The following is a 23906-nucleotide window of genomic DNA, read 5'->3' on the forward strand; positions in this document are numbered from 1 at the left end:
ATTACTACAGGACCCTAAAAATCCGAGTCTGTTTTGATGCCATCACACGTGAAACCATAATATTAGGTAAATATGTATCTTTTATACTAATCCTATCTCTATAACTAATTTAGGGGCTCTAAACACGTTCAATGCTACTAATATTAGAGTTTAGACTAAATAAGTTAAATGGGTGTGTATACTACATATTATGCCTTCAAAGTTTAAATATAATACTTGAGCATATCCACCGATCTCTAATTTGAATATCATACATATTAATGGAGGTCTGAAACGTGTGTAGGGCCCTTAAAGTTAAATAAGTATAAATAATATAAAATATAAACGAAGGTACGTTAAAGTTTATTTGCAGAACTTAGTCTTATTCTTAAAGCTTATATCTGTCAATTACCACTGCTCAAACTTAATATTCACATCGACTGAATTATTATACCGTACGCTACTTGTGTTTTACAAGCAATCTAAATTAAACCGACAGCTCTGAAAGTAGTGCTATCCTTTTCGTATTGTGAGCTGTGGAAGAGGACAGCTGATGTAACTTATGCATTTACTATATAATACCGCATTTTTCAGCTCCCAAAAGTTGTGGTCTTAGCGATAACGTCATATGTGCGAGCAGATTTATTGCTAGTAGCCAACTTTCCAAAAATTGATTTACGCTAAATATTTAGTCTATTATTATTAAGTTTAGTATTTTATTGGTACATTTCAGTCAGAATACCAAAAATATGTATTCATTAGTCGCTTGGAATGGAATATAAATTGACTTATCTAGTCATCTTCGGAAACGCGAGTGTTTTGACACTCGTTTAATTATTTCGTAACGAACAGATTGTCTCATTTTGTATCAGGAGTATAAAAGAAAATGGCAATGTTATACCAAATGCAAGTAATTAGTAATGCTGTAATAAATCGGAAACATATTTAAAACGACTGTTCTCATGTTTTATCATTCACGACCAATTTTATCCTCTATGATCTAACACTTCATTACTTTTCTTTTTCGAATCTACTCGTAGCTTCCTGAATGGAAGACGTTTATCTATCTTAGATAATAAAAAATGAGCAATTTTGATATTCATTTTTTTAAAATGTTCGTTGTATATAATTTAAATGCAGTTTAAGAATGATCGTTGAGACAAAATTAACTGTTACACTTCAACTTAGCTGCAGAATTATACATCTTCAACTAAAATGTTAACTATGACATTTACATACATTTTGTTGCTGATAATGTGGCTACATAATGAGAAAACCGTTCCAGACCATATTCCGGAAAATTTTCATACAAAATATTTTAACATTTTTATGTGCAATACTGCAAGTTAAAAATACCAGCGCCATCTACATGTGATTTAGTAAATTAATTTTTTCATGAACTCAATTTAATTTTTTTTTTGTGATGTAACCACAAATTCACGGTTTTCGGACTTTTCCTTTACTTGTGCTGTAAGACCTACCTACCTGCCTTTCATGATTCTAGGTCAACGGGAAGTACCCTATAAGTTTTCTTGACAGACAGACAGACAACAAAGTGATCCTATAAGGATTCGTTTTTCCTTTTGAGGTACGGAACTCTGAAAAATGATAAATCTCGTGCAATGACAACTACAGCCGAGTATGTGTATTCTATGGTTTGTCATGTATAAAACGTGTGTATAAAATTTTGTTTAGTGGCTTCCCAGTGCCTGCTTCACTCTTCGCCGTTAGTCACATTGCCATTCTGAAACAGAAATCAAAATTATTTGCTGTTAAATACACAATCATCACACGCACAAAACGGAATCATGCACAAATTGGATTGAAGTTATACAAGGGGTAAATACAAATGTCTTAACTAAATTGGCACATTTGATAGTAATGTCACCTTTTTCCTTCCTTTTGAGGATAAGGATAACACTTTTTTAAGATCTCTCAATTTAGTTGTCCAATCACACCTGAAGGAAAGTGATGGTGTGGCCTAAGATGGGACGCGGTTACCTAGAAGATGCCTATTCACTCGTTTTAAAGATACCCAGATTGTAATTGGTAGGAAACACAGATCGCGGAAGAGTATTTCAAACCTTAGCCATGCTTATGAGAAATGATGACGCAAAACGTTTAGTGCGTGTAGATGGAATGTCGACGACATATGGACGGACGATAGATTATAGGATAAGACTTGGAAATTGTATGAGGCTTAGATTTAAGGTTGCATTACCTCCTGCAGCTGCGCGAGGTGGTAGTGCCGCTTCCTCAGCGCCGCCAGCTTGGACCGTTCTGCCTCCAGCGCGCTCTCCAGTTCCAGCGCACGCACTTTACTGTCCATCTCCAGGCGCCGCGTGGCCGTGAGCGACAGCGCGGATGTGTCCAGCGTTTCTGTTCATACATCGCTAGCTTAGCACACGATAATACCTTACCGATACTACGGGAATCGTTACGGGGGCATAAATAGCAGGCTCAAAATATAGCCTTCAATGTTTTTCTTTGAATTCTATTTCAACAGTCATATTATTTTAAGTCTTCATTTTTTTATACAATCGATATGGGTTTATGGATAGAACAACAGTACGTGTCTACTAGGTACAATATCTGCACTGTAGATATGAATCGAGCTAAGCGTGCGAGATGTGTCACTCACCCTGGTCCCTGACGAGCGCGGAGGCGCCGCGCACGGCTGCCACCACGGCGCCGGTGGCGGCGGCCACGGCGCGTGACGCGGCGGTGAGGCGCGCCAACGCGGGTGCGGCGGGCGGCGCGCGCGCCCGCGACGCCGCCACCAGCTGCGCCGTGCTGCCCGCCACCTCGTGCGCGGCCGCCGACACGCCCTCCACGCGCCCCGCCGCTCCCACCGCCTCGTCCGCAGACGATCTGCACAACATTCGCTATTTTAACTGCCGTCCAAATAGTCAATATCGTACGCTTGTGCGTGTGATAGATACGCGTAGCACAGCGCAGCGAATGCCACAGTTTCTTCGGTATATTTTCTGGCGAGTTTTAGGGTTTCCGAGCTTTTTTTACCAGCAGCTTGACTGCGCCAATCAGCGTCTAGACTACCTATTACTGAATATTGTAAAGTATGGATACTTACACTAATAGCTTCGCAGCAAACACAACAGCTTTGGACGCAGATATCAGTCCCTCGGACCACTGCGGGTTTCTGCGGTACATCTTCTGGCGAGTTTTGGGGTCCCCGAGCTCGTTCTGCAGCTTGCGGGACTCCTGCACCAGCAGCTTGACTGCGCCCATCAGCGTCGTGCAAGCGTCCAAAATCTTCTCGTTCACTTCTAGCTTCACACCGGAGTCACCCGCCCGGCTGGCCGCTAACAAACTCTGTTGACCAAATATGTACTCAGGTATAAGGCAAGGAATCAGTAAGTAGTGGAGATTTTTTTTCTAATTTGATCCTTCTGGTCGACGTCGATGTAACGAAGATCGATATCGACTGTAGAGGTAACGAAAGGCAAGACAACAAAGATCGATGTCGAGGTGACGAAGGTCGACGTTGACTGTCGAGGTAACAAAGGTAAAAGTAGACTGCCGAGTTAACGAAAGTCAATGTCAACTGTTGAGGCAACGGGGTTCGACGTCGACTGTTAAGGCAACGATGGTCGACGTCGGCTCTCCAGGCAACGGAGGTCGACGTCGACTGTCGAGGCAACGAAGTTGACGCCAAATGTCGAGGCAACGGAAGTCGACGTCGAATATCGAGGCAACGGAGGTCCACGTCGACTTACAAGGTAACTTAGGTCGATGTCGAGGTGACAAAAGCCGATGTCGAGTAGACAAAAGTCGATGTACGTAGACAGTAATAAAAAATAATGTATTGGATAGAATCAGGCGTTACTTTGCGGAAGTTCATGTTTAGCAAGAAACAGTTAAAAATTATTTTGCTATAATCCGCCAACAGGATAAATCTGTATGGTCAAACATGCAGTTACAAGCTAAGCACCGCTTACCTTCCCAACCAAGCAATAAAGCCAAGTTCCCAAGCAAGCACTGCCACCACCATTCACATGCAACACCACACAAGACTTTTCCACGGACTTGACAATACAGCATTGTAAAGTCAAAATCTCCTGAGGATGCTCCGGTGTCGGGGCGAAACGTGCGTCGAGAGTAGTGGAAAAGTCTTGTGTGGTGTTGCATGTGAATGGTGGTGGCAGTGCTTGCTTGGGAACTTGGCTTTATTGCTTGGTTGGGAAGGTAAGCGGTGCTTAGCTTGTAACTGCATGTTTGACCATACAGATTTATCCTGTTGGCGGATTATAGCAAAATAATTTTTAACTGTTTCTTGCTAAAAAATAATGTATAAAGCCACACCTCGATCTGGTTGGCCGCGTCTTCGATCGCGCTGTCCATGTCAGCGAGCTCGTCGTCCACGCTGCGCGCGCCGCTCGCGAGGCGGTCCGCGGCCGCCGCCGTGAGCGCGACACTCTGTACGCTTACGCGCGCCTCCATACACGACGCGCGGTCCAAACTGCCGCCCGTTATAGTCTCGAGGCATTGCTTCGTTGATGTGAGCATACTTCGGCATTCGTTGTTCAACTCTGAAAAGCAAAAATATGTATTGGTGAGCCAAGTAAAACGTAAAACGACAGCTAACTGCAAAAAGAATGGAGTTATAATTAATTATATGTTGACCTAGCACTAAGACTTAAATTATGTAAAAATGTTGGTGGTTCTAATTTGAAAAAAATCGCCAAAAACGTGGAAATTTTCAACAACTGATGTTTCAAATTTTTTTTTTTTTTTTCAATTTATAATTGTTTTAAAAGATACTCTTACTAAATCTCTTTTTTTAATTCCACAAATAACGCGAATTTGTGGAACGCAAAAACAACTTCCAGACATTTGCTCTATTTTTTTTTTTAATGTGTATTAGTATATCTTATACTTTTTACTTACTATCAGAAAGTTCCAAGTCGGTGGAAATATTGGAGAGGTCGGCGACATACGCAGACAGTTGTGCTGCATTGTGAGCCGCGAATATTGACGATTTGGCCACTAGCTCCTCGTTACCCTCGATCTGAAATGACAAACCTATCATAAAGTGATGATTTCGCATATTTTACACGGTTTGTGCCCATGCGCAAGTGTGGATCCACCTTAATATCGCAATCTGAATAGTGCATCCTTTTCACTATTTTCCTTTAGAGAAATGGATGGCTCTAATTTAAGAACAATCAAATCACCAACATCAAAACCCACTCCATGAAATAATATGCTATGATTTGTGTTATTTTTGTTCTTGAAACTTCTATATATAAAGTCAAAATTCGCAACTAATTAACAAATATGACAAAAAAATTAAGGATTTTCTTTTTGAAAAGGTGTTTTTTTTACAATTAATGCAGAAAAACTTGGTGTACCTGATCTTTTCTAGCGAGGTCCTCAAACGCTTTGGAAGCCAGCTGAGCTGCGAGCTTGTTGGCATCTTGCGCATTGGAATGCTCGAAAGCGGACAGAGCTCCATTCACCACTTCCAAGGCACTTTCGCCGGCACATGCCACCAATCTCCAAGATTCTGGGTATGGAACATGGCAAATGGATGACTTTTAAATTATAATCACGATTTTAAGATATGAACGTAACTCAATGAATTAGGAATGAATACTTACGTTTTTTAATAAGTGCGTTCGCTTCGTCCAACTGTATTTTGAGTGACGCCATGTCAGCCTCAAGGACTGTGTTGTGTTGTAACAAGTCCTGTAATTCACACTCTGCTGTCAATCTCTCGCTCTCCGTATGTTTTAATCTAGCTTCAGTTAACTATTATTTGGCCAAGAAGTAACGTATACTTAACGTAATGCCATTGAAGTTGACAGTCCAAAGCAGAAATTAACGCCCAGACGGAGATCAGCATGCGATATATCGTAGAATTATAGAGGCAGAGCGCAGTTGAAAAGTAAAACATGCCGTTAGAGTTACATGCAAATAAGATAAGAAACAGAAAATTAGAAATTAATTATTGACAATGATACACAATTAATGGAACAATACAATAAGGCTTTGTTAATTAAACAGGCCAAGAATTTAATAACAATTTACAAAAAAGGAACATATCAAAAAGTATAGGATAAAAAATTAGGAACATTTATCGATGTAATGAATTTATATCTAATACAAGTGCGGAATTAGATGGTCCACTGTAGTGAAAAGATGGGTTTAGACTTTAGACTAAACGAGCAAATTGCACATCTATACCTACTTTTCTTTGTATATTTTTTTTATTATTGTAAAGAGATTTTGATAGAGTGGCTAGAATGAGTATTTGCTCGTTTGGGATCAAAGGGCTAGAACCCAGAGTCGTCAAGCCAGTTGAACAAAAAGTTGCTCGTTGAGTCTGAACCCACCAAATTACAATAAACGAAGGATAGCACTACAAAATCGGCAATGAAACCTTAATGAAAAAAATAATTTAGATGCTTAACTATGGTACTGCATCGATCCCGCATCGAAAATGAAATTAATAACGAAAACCATCAAATTCCGCCCTAAAATACTAAGAACTAAGACAATAACTAAAGCATTTTACAAAAATGACAATATTTTGCAAACAATACTGTTTCTCAAATGGTTACAGTTAATCTTCAAAAAAGAACCCCACACATAACAATCATATTAATTCTTAGCCTATTGCCCAACACCTCTTATTTTACTTTGGGACAATTTGACAACGGCCAACCACCTTTGTTAGTCTAACCTGAATTTCTTTATCTTTTGCGGAGATAGCTACAAGTAAATTGTCGTTCTGTATTTGTGTTTTTAAATTGTTTTCTTTAATTAGTTCTAGTTCAGTTATTTTAGGCATTAGATCATCAATAGTCTTCTGTGCTTCACTAATAGCCTCATCTTTTTCTAATATTTCACGTTCTAGTTCATCTTTTAGTATTTTTGTTTCAGTATCTTTATCTATTTCTAATCGCGCATATTTAGTTTTTAAATCTTCTATTTCACACTTCAAAGCGTTTTCAAATTGTACATCTTGGTAAACTTTGTCTAACTCAACAGTCAAATCAATGTGTTTGCTTTGCCATTCCATTAAAGATTTTTCAAGTTCCTGATAAGATAAAATAAAAATATTGTAACCGAAAATATATCATCAATAGATATTTATAGTCATTTACTTTTAAAACAAACCTGTTTGTCTACAATCAAGGTCTGACATTCCAGTGCTTTTTGAGACAATGAAACCTCTAATTGTATTTTGTTTTCCTGTTCTTGTAGTACCTTTGAATCTAGTTTCTTAATTTGTTCTACATAGCCCTCTATAAGTACTTCTAACTGTTTCTTTTCTTGGAGAAATTCGTTAATGTTTTGCTTAAACTCATTTATTTCGTTGGACTGCTCTTGTATAAGTTTTTCTTTATTATTTTTGACATTTTCCATTTCATTTTGTAATAAAATAAGTTTTGCAAGAGCTTCCTTAATTTCATTATTTTTCTCATTTAGAATATTTTCAAATTTTTCATTTTTCAAAGACAATTCCTCTTTTAATTCCCGACATTGTGATTCAAAATTATTTTGTGCATCAGTCAATTTAGTTTGCAAAATATTCAAATCACCCTCTAATATATTAGCGTTACTTATATATTCCTGATAGAAATAATTGTTCATTACTATGAAACTTAGGCTGAGATTTATAGACTTTGCTCAGACTTTAGATTCAGTTAAAATGAGACAGATTTATGCCTCTCACATCTATCTGTCACATTTTAACTCTAAGTAAAGTGTGAGCAAGGCAAGGTACGCTCTATATATCTCAGCCTGCAACCATATTACCATAGATAAGGATTGCTTTATTGTTATGGTTATTGTTACATTTTAATAAGCCAAATTTTAAAATACCAAAAAGCATCTTTTCACCCGGTCTACATTAGTTACTAAAAGATATGAAGCAATATTGACATGCTATTGTTAAGTTTTACATTACAAGCATATTATATGATTTTTTTTCCAAACATTACTCACCTCCTTCTCCTGTTCATAGCGCTGTTTCAGTTCAGATAACTGTTTGAGGGCATCTTCTTTCTCCTCTATTGCTTTTTTGTACTCATCACTACTCTTTGCTCGAAGTCCTACTAACTCCTCCTTTACTTTGCTTAACTCACTCTCTTTATCTGTTACCTCTGTTTTTAATTTTTCAATACTTTCTTTCGCCTCTTTTAGATCGCTAACTAAAACTGTAAGCTTCTCTTGTTGTTCAGTGGTAGCCGTCTTATGCTCAATTTCTAAGGTTTCGATTGATGCTTTAAGAGATTCTAACTCTGCTTCTTTGAGCCTAGATTGTTCTAGATCGCTTCGAAGGTGTGCTATTTCATTTTTGTACGCCTCTATTTCCTCACTTGAGGATGCACTTTGTTGGAGAAGTTCGACATGCCTAGATGTAACAAAAGTATGCATATAACATTGCCAAATTAGTAAATAATAAATCCAAAAATCATACTCATCAAGCTATAATTTAAAGGTAAGACTACTAAATAATATTTCACGAAAAAATTGACTTACTTCGTTCGATCGTTCAGTTGTTGTTGCAATGCTGTTTTCGCACTTTCATGTTGGGCCGCGGCGGCTCGTAAACTTGCAGACAATTTATCAACCTCCGCTTTCTAAAACAAAATCCTTGTTATTTTGGTTTCCCTTCTAGCATCCGTGTTTCCTGCCACGTATAACCTGAATACCTTCGAAACAAGAGTAAATAAACATCTTCTAGGCAAGCGCGCTCCAATCTAAATTTCATCATTGCTTTTTTTTCTCTCGTCTGGCTTTACACTGATTAGCCAATGTCAAGTTTGCAGTTATTTACAAGTTAGGGAAACTATATGTTTAAGTATGGACCCCGTCTGTGCCGGCGCCCGCCGACTTACACGCGGCGCCACTTTAGAGCGCTTCCCAGTCAGTTCCACCAGCAATAAACACCAGTAGAACACAAAAACCGGCCACTTCTAACAATAAAACACTCCAAAAAGACACAACACGCGCGCCAGCAAACGCCACCACAGACGAAGTCCATCATTGCTTTTTTTAAGCTGCAAGAGTCTGTCATTTCCAGAGCAAACTGTCATTCCCATACAAAACTGTCAAATATCAAATACATCAAAATAATTTTATTGGATTTAAAAAAGTTATTGAACAATCCTGACCTGTCTTATCAATGCTATATGTTCTTCTCTCAACTGTGTGTAAGCTCCTTTTAGTTTTTGGAATTTCTCATCTAGCACTTTAGATTTTTCTTCCGTATCTGTGAGTTTTTCTGTAATAACACAGAATTCATAAATAAAACTATTATTTGTTTAGGATTTAAATATTTCAGTTTATTGTTTTGTATGCTTACTTTTGATTTGTGGTGTCTCAACTAATAAAACTTCAGCCTTTTGTTTTTCTTCCTCAAGCTCATTCTGCAAATGAAAAAGAATTTAGTATATAAACCTATTGAAATAAAACAATTATTGCAAAAAAGGCTACGCAACAATGCAAAAGCGTTACGTATAATACACATGAGTGTATTATTTAAAAAATGTTATTTTTTATTCTGTTGCAAGTTAGCCTTTGACTACAATTTTATCTGGTAGTAAGTGATGATGCAGTCTAAGGTAGAAGCGAAATAACTTGGAAGAGGTATGGTAGTTTTATTAAACCCCCTTACCTGCAGTCTCTACACGGCATCGTACCGTTCTTTTATTTCTATTTATTTACTTGAATATGAATATAGGAATTATTTTCGTAATAAGCACCTTGAAAAAGCTCGGTAATGGTATCTATTTTTAAAAAAGCACTTAAAGAAATACATTGCCACCATCTTAAAAAATAAAAAAATATAAGGTCACCTTTGTGGCACGAAGCTGTGACTCCATTCTTGTGCAATGTTCCCTCATTGATCCGAGCATTGTGTTCCTTTCTTGTATTATCTGCGAAACTTCTGACCTGCGTAGAAGAGAACAAACGTCTCCATTACCTTTTTCATACAAGGTATAATGACTTACTGTGATTTTAGAATAGTTGGGATATTGAGAGAAAAAACATTTGTGTTGTTTAAACAGCCAGAAGATGAACTCTATAATTAACAAAAAGCTAGTTTCTCAGTAGGTCAGTAACTGACACAAGTTCGTTATGTTACCAACATTATTAAAAGTAAGTAAGTAAAAAGTAAAATATTCTTTATTGTACACCAACAAGACAGTAATATATAAATAACATTATAGATTTATGTGTATACTTATTATTATTATTATACTTATTACAACATTATTAAAGTGAATCAAAATAGCTAGATGTATACAAGCTTGCCCGTTTCACCCAGTTTCACAACATTTTCACCCAGTCCAAGATCACCCTTGAATTGGTCTACGTGCGTGTTTAAGCCTTACAGCTTGTTCGTTTGAAAACTGGATATTAATACTATCTAAACGCCCACTAAAAAACGCAAACTACAGTTGCTATAAAATATCAAGTGAACAAGAATTTATAACACCCTCGACAAGTGAAGGTTACAGTAACTAGAAAAGAGCTAATAACTTTCAAACGGCAGAACCGATTTTCTTAGATTATAGCTAAGATAACACTCTCGATCGAGCCACCTCTCAAACAAAAAAAAAAAACTAAATTAAAATCGGTTCATTAGTATAGGAGCTACGATGCCACAGACAGATACACAGATACACACGTCAAACTTATAACAAGCCATTTTTTGGTGGAAAATCCAAACTAAAGCCAAATTGAACCTTATTTCTAGGCATAGAAGCGATGTTTACACTTAAAAGGCAAAACTTACCGCATTCGCCTGAGCTCGTTTTGAAGGTGTTCGATAAGTCGATCTCGCTCCACTATAGGGTCTGGGATCGGAGAAGGCGTGGCGCGGGTGTCCACCATATCCATGTTATCTGGAGTTGTCACCTAAGACATACTGACGTTGATCGCAACTAATATTTTAAAGTATTCGCACCTTTTTTACACCAATGTAATAAGAAAAGGACAGACAAACTCTACTGCCAAACCTCATGACTGTAAGTACCAGTCTTGAGCATAGTGTTTAGTAGTAGTGATATTAAAGGAGACTATTGAAAAAACAATAGTTCCATTTCATATCCTTTACTAATTCATAGCAACGATAAATCTATGGGTATAACTGGTCAAAAAAAGGAGAAAAAAAATATATTAGTAGTCTTTGTTTTTAACTTTATCTTTCAAAGAATTCCGAAAATCCACTAGAGAATCGAGAACGTACTTACAGCCTATCCTACAGGTCATAAAACAAAACAAAATAGATTCAATACCTGGCTAATAGTATCAGACGTGTCAATCAGAGAGCCAACGGTGTCCGTGTCGTCTGGCGGCTGCTCCGGGATAGAAACCACTGGCGCCACGTACGTGCCGAAATCACTCTGAAAAACAGTTACAAGTTTAATTTTTCACAAAAATAATATGTATAACAGAAAATATGCGCGGCACTACGCGCTTTTTAGACCTTCCTAGGGATGACTGGCAGATAAGGTTCCCGAACCTTAAGTCCGCCTTTTTGTAACACTTTGGATGAGCAATAAAGTTGAAAAAAACAATGTTTGAAATTGCAGAAAAGACATGAGGGGAAACTGGCACAAGACACAACGATTCTTTTCTAACTCGCTAAACTAAATCATCATAAGGATTACCTAAATTCAGAGTGAAGTAACAGGCGGAACTATAAACTAAGCAGAAACTAAGACATCCTAAAATTGTGACAATAAAGAAAGAAACGCTATGGTCGTCCAAACAAAATCCACAGCGACAGGAGTGGAGTACCGCAAAACGGGGGGGGGGGGGGGGGGGGGGGGGGGGGGGAAATAGTCGCCAATTTTAGCCATTAGCTGAAAGGATGAAATCCAAACTCTACAATACATAGCTTACCTGGAGTAGGAAATTAGGTGGGTTGGAAGGCAGAACCGGAAGCGTTAACAAGTTCCTGTAGTATTGTAGGCTGCTCGCGTGTTTGTAGAAGGAGCTTAGTTTCTTGAACTGCTGCCGAAACCTACAAAAAACAATTCAAAGGTACAAGATTCTAAAATAAATTTTAAAAAAGCTATAAAATCGACAAGTTGGACATAGTATGTACAAAAGATCCAGAAGGATTATAAATAATAACGCATTCGAATATGCATGCCCCGCCGATGTCAGTCAGTTGGCTTAGTACGAGTTTGCACACATCAAAAATATTGATACATTTCGAGCATCGAATACTATAACGGCACATTAAAATGAACCTAAACATCCATGTTTTAAGATTCGCGCGCCCCAAGCGGAAACTTGATATAATTAAAATCGATAGTACGGAATGGGCCACTTAAAAACAACTACGTTTAGGTCCATTTTACCGTTATAGTGTTTTGATATTGGACTAACTTGTGGTAAGGTTACATATTCATTGGAATTAGTGCTACCAACCTAAGCATACCGCTCGCTGTCATTGAGTTTGCTCAAGTATTGCCCAGACTGTCCAATTCCAAATTTAAAAAGCCACACAAAAGTACTATACACAAACCTCTCTCGATGCCCAGCTAGAACATCAGGCGGCAGAGAAGCATGTAGTCGGAACAGAAGACGCACATTGCAGTCATAGATGTGCGAAGAGTCCTGAGCGCAAGGGATCAATGCTGCCAACCGACACTGTCCGCTCGCTGTCATCGAGTTCGCTCGAGCGTTGCCCAGACTGTCGAAAACTAAAAGTGAAGTGACATCTTGAATATACATAACTCTATCTATGAAAAAAAACATGATCTCAGAGAATCATGAATAATACATACCTGCAGCTTGCAAAGTGAGTATATCATCCATATAGTCAAATAGTTCCACGCAAATCTGAAAACTGCAAGAAATTTTAACTAAACCAAATAATTTATTCAAAATAACCATTGTATACTTTTTGGTTGTCAATAGTTGAATTTGTAAGACAATGATGTGATGGTTATAATTAATTACTTGAACTTCAAACTAAAGCTGCAAATGTTCCAAACATGCTCAAGTCTGAGAATAGCCCAGAATAAACTCAGTCAAGGATTCGTTTTACTATCATCACTTCATAAAATTACTTAAACTTATTAGAACTATCAAAGCTATTAAGCAACTCATTCTGATGCTTTTTTATCATTTAACCAATCCTTTACGTTGTATTTTACGTGTTATGAAAACTTTCTACACAAATACCTCAATAAATATCTAATTAACTATACAGATACAAAATATATAAATCGACATCATTAAAGATAGATGCGCACGGGCAGTTAAATGGTCATTTAAATGTTTGAATACCTGCCTTAAAATCAAAATCATTTATTCAAAGTAGGTACTATTGTACGTCTTTTGATTGTCATATTTCTTAGATGATATAGTGGTGATAATTAATTACGTAAACTTAAAACTAAAGCTGCGTGGGTTCCAAATGCGCCCAGGTCTGAGAAGAGCACACAACAAACTCAGCCGAGTATTCTTTTTATTATCACCACTTCGCAACGATTTACGAGTTGATTTACAAGTATCATACAAATTGCCGCTTGTGTGGAAATGAGCTTGGTGGCTATCATTCATTGTTAGTCACTGAGTTGACTTACTAGTTGTTGACGTCATTTTCGGCGATAGCATCCAGCTCATCGACAGTCAATAACATATTGCCGGGGAACCGAGGATTTCGGGCGTGGAACTTTAACTTCGTCACCAGCAGATTGCAATATAAATTTATTAGTCTACCGTAACCTTCCCGAAGATGCACCTGTAATAGAAAAATGCGTATCAATATCACTATCAGGGTTATAAGTTGAATTGAATAATAAGCAACGAGATTATGAACAGTTATCTAACATTACAAGTATCTAAGCACAAGCCGGACACATCAACAAGACAGAAAATGTCAAAAAAAACCGACCAAGTGCGAGTCGGACTCGCGCACCGAGAGTTCCGTACTCGGGTAATTTTTCTGACATTTTGCATGATAAATCAAAAACTATTATGCATAAAAATAAATAAAAATCTGTTTTAGAATATACAGATAAAACCCTTTAATATGATACCCCACTTGGCTTAGTTAACTTACTTTGAAAATGGAAAATACTAATTATATTTTTCATGAACCCATATCAATTTTTTTTTGTGTGATGTAACCATAAATAAAATTACAGTTTTCGAATTTTTTCCCTTACTTGTGCTTTAAGACCTACCTACAGGTAAACGGGAAGTACCCTATAGGTTTTCATGACAGACACGACACGGACAGACAGACAGATAGACAGACAGCAGAATAGACCTCCTTTTTTACCTTTTGGGTACTAAACCCTAAAAAAGATAGTCTAAGCTCTTGGGAAAATGTTATTGAGTGTCGACTGGTTTGTGACAGCGCGTAAAGACCTCACCCATAGCTTGCCGAGGTTCTCGATCATGTGTATATGGCGCTGCGAGTCGTCGAGGCAGGCGGGGTGGCCCTCGCGCAGCAGCTTGTGCGTCACGTGGCAGAACTTCCACGCCACGATGCGGTTGTCCTGCAACGGCTGCCGGATCGCCACCATCTACGAAACCATACTCTCCCATACATCTCTATTCTCTACCAAGGAATTCAGAATAGCTATAGAAGTGATAAAGATGAGCCTCAATAGCTCAACCCCCAATCATTGCACTATTATCGTACCTACTACTAACACAAGCTTTACGCTTCGTTGGAGGGGAAAGGGGATTATTAGCCATTTTAACCATGACTAGTCTAATAATATATTTAAATCAAGTGCGAGTCGGGCCTCGCTCTTTTAGAGTTCTGTAGGTAGGTACATATGTAATTATGAACATCATATTTTTGGGTGTATGACATGTTTCTTTTCCGAGCTAGAACATCGCAATGAATCGTGAAAGAAACCCCAAAAAATGCTCCATTGTTTATGTCACGACTTACAAACTCTTTTATAAATCGTTGTTTTCAGTATTTGTATAAAATTTAAATACTATTTTTGGTACATAATATACTGAGGTTTCATATTCCTAACTAGTTTAGTTTTTGAGATAGCCCCCGTCACTAAAATGGTATAAAACTGACAACTTTGATGGCCCCCATTTCCTAATTTTTTAAGATAAACAAAAATAAAAATAAAATTTGTACGCTACTCAATAAGCTCTAAACAATGATGCCCCACATGCTAGGATAACAAAAAAACCGGCTCCTTTTTCATGTATGGGAGTCCCCTGAAAAATAATTTAATTAAATTTATAATTTAATATTTGGGTTTGAGTAACACCAAATCCCAAAATTTCATTGTTACTCATTTCGTCTACGAGCTAGAGACCTGTGACATATTCCGAGCAGACGGACGGACGGACAGACAGACAGACATACGGACAGCAGAGTGACATAAATAGGGTTCCGTTTTTACCCTTTGGGTACAGGACCCTAAAAAAAGGTGCATGAGCGTGTCGCCGCGCAGATGTCTAATGAAACATCAGAACATTGCTTACGTCTGAAACTTATAACTTCAGTACGCATTTTGTCAGCGATTTCTTACCCAATAAGTAGTAGCGCTCTGCTCCTGGAAAGTGCCAATGATCGTACTTCGGACATGTTTCTCTTTTACGGGTGTCTCTATTGTGTTGATAGCTTTCTGTATAGCCAATGTCTGCAAAAGAAAAACAAACTTAATAAATCTGGAACAAAGAACCGTAAACAAAATGTTATTGCTGCATTTCATATTTTGCGATAACTTTTAAGGTTGAATTTATGATAACTTAGTCAAAAAGTTAGTAGTACAAGTTAGTAGTTAGTAGTATTTTATTTTTCCTATTGGGAAGGGTGCATTACAACCCCCATACCCGCCCACCCCCTTCATTTTTGCCATAGTCTTAGCAAGTTCTTATTTTCCTAAGCCCCTTTTTTATTATTTTGGTAAGAAGACATGTTTGCTTAATATGTTTGCCATTTTTGGCTCAGATACCACCTATAGGAGGATTTCGATAGGCTGCTGACTAATATCCCTTATTTATATATCTGTTTCATCTCACTCATCGTTTTACAGCCAGGCTGTTGACTCGCCCCGTGTTTACAAACTTGATGCTAACAATAGTGTACAAGATCAACGCCGAGGTAAACCGTGGCGTGGTTTATTTATATTCCCCCTAAGACTACATATAAACGTCCACAGATTGCAGTTTATTTTGGTTTTACGATATAAACCCATGTACAAAATAGAATAAACTAGCTAAGTAAGCTAAGCTGAGCCAAAGCACAGTTATAATCATAGAACTATGGCCAAAGCCTATTCGCTCAAGTGGCCTTTTTGAAAATCGGTACGGGGAGAATTTGTGTTACAGAATTTCTTGATTTTAAACGAAAGCCCAAATACCAATTTTCATGGATATAACTATGAAATTACGGACTTTCATATTACATTTTTAACCTCTTTAAAGGTAAAATTTCTAAAAATCTTGAAACACATGCTTTTTTTTTAATCGGAAGCTCTAATACCAATTTTCATGGGTGTAACTTGAAAAATGACGGACTTTTATGCAAACTTTCTTCCCTTGATTTAACCCTCTTCGAGTTGGAATTTTCAAAACCACTTTTTAGTGAGTTACTACGTTATAAAAGGAACCTGCTGACAAAATTCAAAATTCAACTCCAGTAGTTTTGGGTATTTTTTAACCGACTTTCAAAAAAGTTCTTACCGAACTTATACAGTCATTATTATAAGAACATAATATTATCTAAGTTATAAAGCACTATAAACGGTCATAAAACCCAGAAGGAAATACCAACCTACAAAGGTTACAGGGTACCTATTTGCACTTATTACACTGACCTAGTAAGGAGTTTTACTATACGCGTGCATGTGGGTGTATGTGCATTAAGTATGTATATGACGTCAGATTCACGTGTTCAAGGATGACGAATGAATACTGAGCATGCAAACTTACGGGGACCTACATAATAAAGTAGGTATCCTACATAAGCGTTCCAAAGTTAAACACTATACTAGCTAGATATTATGATAGCGTGCTACATGCGAAGTACTTAACACGTTTTTAATACAAGGAAACTAATTAATCAAGTAAATGTGGGAAACTCAATGGTAAAATTAGAACTTAGCCACTTAAAAAAGGTAGATATAATATGATTTAGTCTACTTCATAGCTGCTACTTGTTATCTAAACTAAATATTATAAAGAGGATAGATTTTTTGATTGTAATCAATAAACTCTGAAACTACTGAACAGATTTTAATGATTCTTTCACTTTCAGAAAGGTACTTTATGAAGTACGTCTATCAAATTCCACCCGGCAGCCAGGCAGGACAGCCACTTACGGCTTATATTACTAAAGTAGCTAGGAACTTTAGATAAAATATATAAACGGGACAAATCAGAATTGAAAATATGTACTTACAAAAGGTGTTTGATTGAAATGTATCTTCTTCTATTAATTTAAGCATGCAAAAAATAAAAATAATTTATTATACTATATATAGCTCGATTTTAATACCTATAAAGCTGAGCACACACCGCAAGACGCGAAGAATATAATCCGCGTAGAAGTACGACAAGATAGTGTGCGGCAATAAATCAAAGATTTAAAAGGTAAGCCGAGGGGCCACAGCCCACAACTTTCTCGCATAACAAGCGACAGTTTAGAGTTTGTGCTTTAGCTAAATTCATAGTTGGAGAATGCATACCTACCATAAAATTCAGCAAATCACAACAATTGCGATAGTAACAATTGATAATCACAACTTTCGTAGTAAGGGGCGGCCGCCTACTTGTTCGTAGTCTGAGATCTATAGAGAGCACTTTGACTTAATACACTGTTAAAACGAGACAGCGTTATACCTCTAGCGTAAATCTTTCTCGTTTTGACTCAAACTTAAGTCGAAGCAAACTCGAAGTGCACTCTATAGATTTCAACCTTAACCTGTGGAGTGTGTAATACAGTGTAAGTGCACTTACCAGCTGGTGGAAACGTTTGTCTGCAGGGGTTGCCATAGTAACGGATTAGTGCAGAGCCGTGTCAGCATGCATTAGTAAGAGTTACGCTGAAATGAAACGTGCCAGGAGACTTAGTAAGTTTAGTTTATTAGAGATGGGGATATAGGGGAAGGGTTTTGATATTTGCATGAAATCTAATAGAAATACTAAGGCAGTGATCCAAAGAGCGCACTTTGACAGCTCGCTGGCATAAATCTGTCTCGTTTTGACTGAAACTTCAGTCTAAGCAAAGTCAAAGTGCGGACTATAGATGTCAACCTAAGTGTTTGATCAGTTTAGGTATAGAGGTTCATTCAAATCAAATCAAATTTATTTTGCAAAATTGTGAGTAAACAACAGATAAGTAGTACTAATATTGAGACCCGAACACAATCTACTGCCGCAGACAGTGTGCAAAAATACTATAATGCAACTACATCCAATCAGTGGTCACATAAAACTTCCTCCATCCCAATCAAGAATCATTCAAACCTGCGCGACCAAAGCGACTACGAAGCGGGAACGTCAGCCGCGCGGCGGTCTCCTCTCACTATATTATTAAATGACACCATGCACATTGCACACCTACACGACTACAACAGTCGCGTAGTTGTGCACTATAGATTCGCCTTGTGGACGCTCCCGCATCGCGTCCCGCAACCCACGTTCGTGAGGCGCAGTGTGGCCGTAGCTTTATAAACCATCTCTTTGATTTGTGAGAACTCTTTTGGTACTGATGGGCCTTAGTATTGTTTATTACTTAAATGTTGATTAAGAAATGAGTTTTGATAATGATCTGTGATGAACACTGAACATGCATAATCAGTGGTCAGTTGTAAATATTGATAAAGGTTAATTTATGTAAAGGTTAAGTAACATAAAATATAACTACGATTATTTTAAGGCTATCCACTTGTTTACCTGGTAAGAAACTGTTGATGTTTACCTCTACTTAGTTAAAATTATTACCTGTAAAAGAAAAAAAATATTAGTTAGGAAAGTTTATAAAAATATTAGTTTAGCACTACATAATCACACTAATATTATAAAGGAGAAAGTTTGTATGTGTGTGTGTGTGTGTGTGTGTGTGTGTGTGTGTGTGTGTGTGTGTGTGTGTGTGTGTGTGTGTGTGTGTGTGTGTGTGTGTGTGTGTGTGTGTGTGTGTGTGTGTGTGTGTGTGAGTAAGTGTGTGTGTGTGTGTGTGTGTGTGTGTGTGTGTGTGTGTGTGTGTGTGTGTGTGTGTGTGTGTGTGTGTGTGTGTGTGTGTGTGTATGTTTGTTACTCCTTCACGCAAAAACTACTGTGGACGGATTGGGCTGAAATTTAAAATGGAGATAGATTATACCCTGGATTAGCACATAGGCTACTTTTTATCCCGGAAATTCAAAGAGTTCCCACGGGAATTTTAAAAAACCTACATCCACGCGAACGAAGTCGCGGGCATCAGCTAGTAATTAATAAGCGAATAAATAGTAAAATTGATTTTATATCGACTAGTATAATTTATATTCTACGCCTATCTATTGCTGTATCGATGTACAATAATGTATAATAATAAATAATAATTATCATGCAAGCGGTTATAGTAGACTATTGCTGAAGACATCGGCCTCCTATAAAAAAATTGCTTAATATGTTGATTTATGATTTCCTTTGACAAGATATTGCATATAAGTTTGCCATAAATGAATTTAACTTGGTGATGGTACGAGGTCAAATAACCGAGGATTCGAATAAAAATAATACGCAGACGATAAAAACACCGACAGTCGCGAGTTAATCCGGAAGCAACACTTTAGGGAGCTCTCATCTGCACGAGCCTGTATGTGTATCCCATTGAAGTTAAACGACGGGCCTAGTGTGTGTTTGGAACACGCATTGAGTGAGGTTCTATGATCCTCACGAAATGTTTGATTTATAATAACTCAAAATTTAAAAAACCCCCGACACAGAAACCTCTATAAGAAAACTAGAAAAAAGCTGATAACTTTCAAACGGCAAGCCACCTTTCAAACAAAAACCACTAAATTAAAATCGGTTCATTCGTTTAGGAGCTACGATGCCACAGACAGATACACAGATACACACGTCAAACTTATAACACCCTTCTTTTTGGGTCGGGAGTTAAAAAATACTGAGACATCTTTCTCGGTGATAGCCTAGTGGTCAAAACGTCTGCCTTTTATTCGGGAGGTCGGGCGTTCGATCTCGCGCACGCACTTATAACTTCTCGGAGTTATGTGTGTTTCAAAACGATGAATAGGCCGAAGATGTGTGGTAGCCAAAGAGGTGGCAACGCATTTTAGAAGAAACGCACTCTACGTCTAAAGCGGAATTTACATTACGAAATTAGTTGCACGGCATTGGTTTCACGACATTAATTTCATTATCAATTGCACGTACATTACGAAATTCGATGTTTACACGTGCAATTGGATGGTGAAATTAATGTCGTGAAACTAATTTCGTGATGTATATTTCGCTTAACAGTAGAGATGTGCTCACGAAATATAAAAATCTCTGTGTAGTAAGAAACATATTAAGATGATTATGAAGTTTACAGTAAGAAAAAGCAATATCCTATGTTTACATGCGACAATACCGAGTAGGTATTTCGCAACTGCATTGGCACGCACCATTGTGTCTGATCTTTATGCAATGCAATGCCTATTGTATTTTTTTGTATTTTTAATGAAATCCCAGTAACACGGCAGCTATTGTTTTACCGACAAGTCAACAAACAGATAGACAAGCTCTTATTAAAATTATATTACTATACTAGCTTATGCCCGCGACTTCCCTGTTTTACCCTCTTAGGGGTTGAATTTCCAAAAACCCTTTCTTGCCGGATGTCTGCTACGTCACTCATAATTAAATATATCTGCATGCGCGAACCGTCTCGTCGTATGAGTGTTGCGTTGATAGATCAATCAGTCAGTCAGTCATATTTTCTTTCTATATACATTTAGATGAATTCACAAATCACGAAGAACTCTTATATAAAGTTTGATTAATAAATTAACAGTCATTCAATTTAGTCAGTATTGTCGTAATCACAGATAGTGATTATAATTGTCGGTTTTCTTCTCGGATTCCGGAAATGGTGTTTTTGTTTCGACGGCATTGTTTACTCAATTGTATTGAGTGTGTTCCGCGTTTGTAAGCGATTGTTTCGTGCGTTCACATCTAGGTCGTTGGATAATCCAGATAAATGAAACATTAATTAATGCCTAGTAAGTATAGTTAAATAAGCCTGAATGTATGAAGTTTTTGAAGGTCTAAGTTCGCATTTGAAAATGACTGCCAATACTTTTCAATAAAACCACGAAATGATAATTTTTAGAGATTTATTTACTATTTTTTCTGTTTATTCCACAATTCAGTTCGTACTGAGAATAATCATTTGGCTTTTTGATCATGTCATACTCGTGACTCATGAGGTTCGCATCATATCGGGTTCACATTAAAATTCAACTCTATAGCTTTCGGAATTCATGTCTAATTTTCAAATTACATAACTACATAATCAAAAATAAAGCTGGCCTACATGCTTTACGGGGCATAAAGAAATGGAATTATCAATGTCTCTGAAAAATACTTTCGGGGTCTAAAAATCCACTTATGGTTTAACTGTATCCATCATCCATATTACCAACCCAACGGTATTCAAAATCTTTGCATAAAATGTAAAAGAATATCATGTTGTCAAGTTCACTCATGCCACACGTTACAATGACCGCTTTCGTCGAGCAGTACATGTGTGACCGTTATCAGAGTTGCGCTACGCATAATTTGTGGCATTCTCGCACACAGCACGATGCGCACGAGTTGCTTGCAGGTACTAACAGTTTAGCTATCACACAGTTCAGTATATTAAAGTAAGCGATAGAAAACTCAATAAGTCGACGCGACGGTTACTTTGCAGTGCACTGGATGGAATGCAACAAGGTCGATAGTATTTTTGAATTTGTTGTGGGCTCTTCTCAGACTTGGGCGCGTTTGGAACCCTCATAGCTTTAGTTTTAAGTAACGTAATTAATTAATTATCACCACTATATCGTACAAGTTTAACAATTTCGACCATCAAAAGGAGTACAATTGTACCAACTTTGAATAAATGATTTTGACTTTGACTTTCCAGTTTTGGCAAACTGATCGTGGTCGGCATTTGGATTGTAGCTATCTCGACCATAATTATTATAATTTATAACCTAACTAGCTGATGCTCGCGTCTTCATCTGGGTGGATTTAGATTTTTGAAAATCCTGTAAGAATTCTTTGATTTTCCGGGAAAAAGAGCCTATGTTACTCTCCTGGTCATTAACTATATCCATAAAAAACCATCACGTCGATCCGTTTCTCTGTTGAAGCTTGATTGAAGGACAAACAAAAACATTTTCGAATTTATAATATGGGTAGCGATGGCATCCTATTTGAGGCCTAAAATCAAGGAGGCTTGAGCTTGAATGTCTTGTTGCAAAGCGAGACAGGCGCTGAAGATCTCTAACTAGCTTCAGTTATTGTTGTGTCAACCTCAACAGTCAACCGTGAAGGCAGAGTCGCGTACAGCTGGTACATTATAGGGGAGAAGATTATAAATAGGCACCGCTTTCGTTAGGCGTGCATATAGAATTAATTTATGACGTAGTTAGCGCATGTATGACGTAGATAGCGTTCTTATCTATTTAAGCTAATGATCTAGTAGTTTCAGTGTCTGGCGGAGCGCGATGTAGTCTCCGAACTGTATAATCGCTAAGCTGTGAGTAGAACGTAACACCTGTAATACCTGGCAAGGAATCAGCGCGTGACACGTTAATTTTTAGTTATTACACATTGTGAATGCAGTTGCAACTTACAACAGTTTGCGTGCAGTGCATTTTAGTCAAGGTAGAAAGAAGCGGAAAGCAAAAACGAGACAAAAACACTACCTCCTTATTTCAATTTTAAGATAGGAAAATACCTACTCTATGGTTATTATAAGAAATCTGCGCGGAGACAACAGAAATAGCGTGGTAAATTAAATACCTGCGTCGGCACTCGGTACCTACTCAGTACGAGTGTTGGGTGTCAAACAACGGGATGCGAGCTGTCAGCTGATGCTCTGAAAAGAACGGGAGCGGGCGGCAATTGCCCTCCTTACTTACTTCCTAGTTCCTACATCCCGATATCAAGTTGATATTAACTGTAAAGGTATGAGTTCCTTGGTGCCATGATCAACCCATTTCCGCCCCACTACTGAGTACGGGTCTCCTCTCAGAATGAGAAGGGTTTAGGCCATAGTCTGCCACGCTGGCCCAATGCGGATTGGCAGACTTCACACACCTTTGAGAACATGGAGAACTCTCAGGCATGCAGGTTTCCTCACGATGTTTTCCTTCACCGCTAAAGCAAGTGATATTTAATTGTTTAAAACGCACATAACTGAAAAGTTAGTGCTGCGTGCCCGGAATCGAACCCCCGACCTCCGATTAGGAGGCGGACGTTCTAACCATTAGGCTGTCACAGCTTCCTTGGTGCGTTTGTACGGAATTCATACACAATGCGTACGCTAAACGCAGTTAGTATGTGCCATGGAGTGCGTTTTATGAGCACAAAAAGATTCAGCACTCTGCACATTCGATTGTTCGACTTCTGTGGTTTTAGGCAGCGTGTTGAGGGAACATAGAGTAATAATTCCAAACTGAAGTTTAGCTAATAACTAGTGTGTCATTCAACTAAGTATGCCCATGCCCATATTGAAGAAGAGGATTGCTATTAAGTATTATCACAATGATGTTCGTATCAAACTAAGACAATTAGGTAAGAAGGTACCTACGTAAATAACTTTGAATAACTGAAAGTCTAGTGCTAGGAATTACAAAGTTCATACCTCAATAGACCAGAAAAAAAAATATTTTCGTCGCCAAACTTTGTTTACTTTTAGTTAATATTTGTTTACTAATAGTTCATCTAATTCATCGTGGTAT

At 37.7% G+C, this 23906-nt stretch overlaps 1 protein-coding gene across 9 annotated transcripts in view; it reads right to left on the bottom strand.

Annotated features, from left to right (window-relative positions):
• Window positions 1–1089: 1089 nt before the first annotated feature.
• Window positions 1090–23906, bottom strand: part of LOC123872269 (huntingtin-interacting protein 1) — a 33253-nt gene continuing 10436 nt past the window's right edge. For 2 of the 9 annotated variants that reach the window (XM_045916443.1, XM_045916444.1), the window contains exons 2-26: window positions 17923–18008; window positions 17366–17395; window positions 15492–15602; window positions 14358–14510; window positions 13563–13720; window positions 12759–12820; window positions 12497–12674; window positions 11866–11986; window positions 11256–11363; window positions 10754–10875; window positions 9810–9906; window positions 9317–9380; window positions 9126–9235; window positions 8491–8591; window positions 7954–8362; window positions 7123–7578; window positions 6686–7042; window positions 5601–5751; window positions 5352–5506; window positions 4888–5008; window positions 4303–4529; window positions 3071–3312; window positions 2621–2850; window positions 2201–2358; window positions 1090–1723 (exon numbers count right to left, since the gene is read on the bottom strand). In XM_045916443.1, the coding sequence (XP_045772399.1) occupies window positions 1694–1723; window positions 2201–2358; window positions 2621–2850; window positions 3071–3312; window positions 4303–4529; window positions 4888–5008; window positions 5352–5506; window positions 5601–5751; window positions 6686–7042; window positions 7123–7578; window positions 7954–8362; window positions 8491–8591; window positions 9126–9235; window positions 9317–9380; window positions 9810–9906; window positions 10754–10875; window positions 11256–11363; window positions 11866–11986; window positions 12497–12674; window positions 12759–12820; window positions 13563–13720; window positions 14358–14510; window positions 15492–15602; window positions 17366–17395; window positions 17923–17958 (3987 nt within the window). In that variant the 5' untranslated portion in view covers window positions 17959–18008 and the 3' untranslated portion in view covers window positions 1090–1693. The remainder of the gene's footprint in view (window positions 1724–2200; window positions 2359–2620; window positions 2851–3070; window positions 3313–4302; window positions 4530–4887; window positions 5009–5351; window positions 5507–5600; window positions 5752–6685; window positions 7043–7122; window positions 7579–7953; window positions 8363–8490; window positions 8592–9125; window positions 9236–9316; window positions 9381–9809; window positions 9907–10753; window positions 10876–11255; window positions 11364–11865; window positions 11987–12496; window positions 12675–12758; window positions 12821–13562; window positions 13721–14357; window positions 14511–15491; window positions 15603–17365; window positions 17396–17922; window positions 18009–23906) is intronic. The other 7 variants (XM_045916445.1, XM_045916446.1, XM_045916442.1 and 4 more) reach the window with 6 other exon arrangements.

The sequence above is a fragment of the Maniola jurtina genome, chromosome 15, assembly GCF_905333055.1.
Source record: "Maniola jurtina chromosome 15, ilManJurt1.1, whole genome shotgun sequence".
Taxonomy (NCBI): Eukaryota; Metazoa; Arthropoda; class Insecta; order Lepidoptera; family Nymphalidae; genus Maniola; species Maniola jurtina.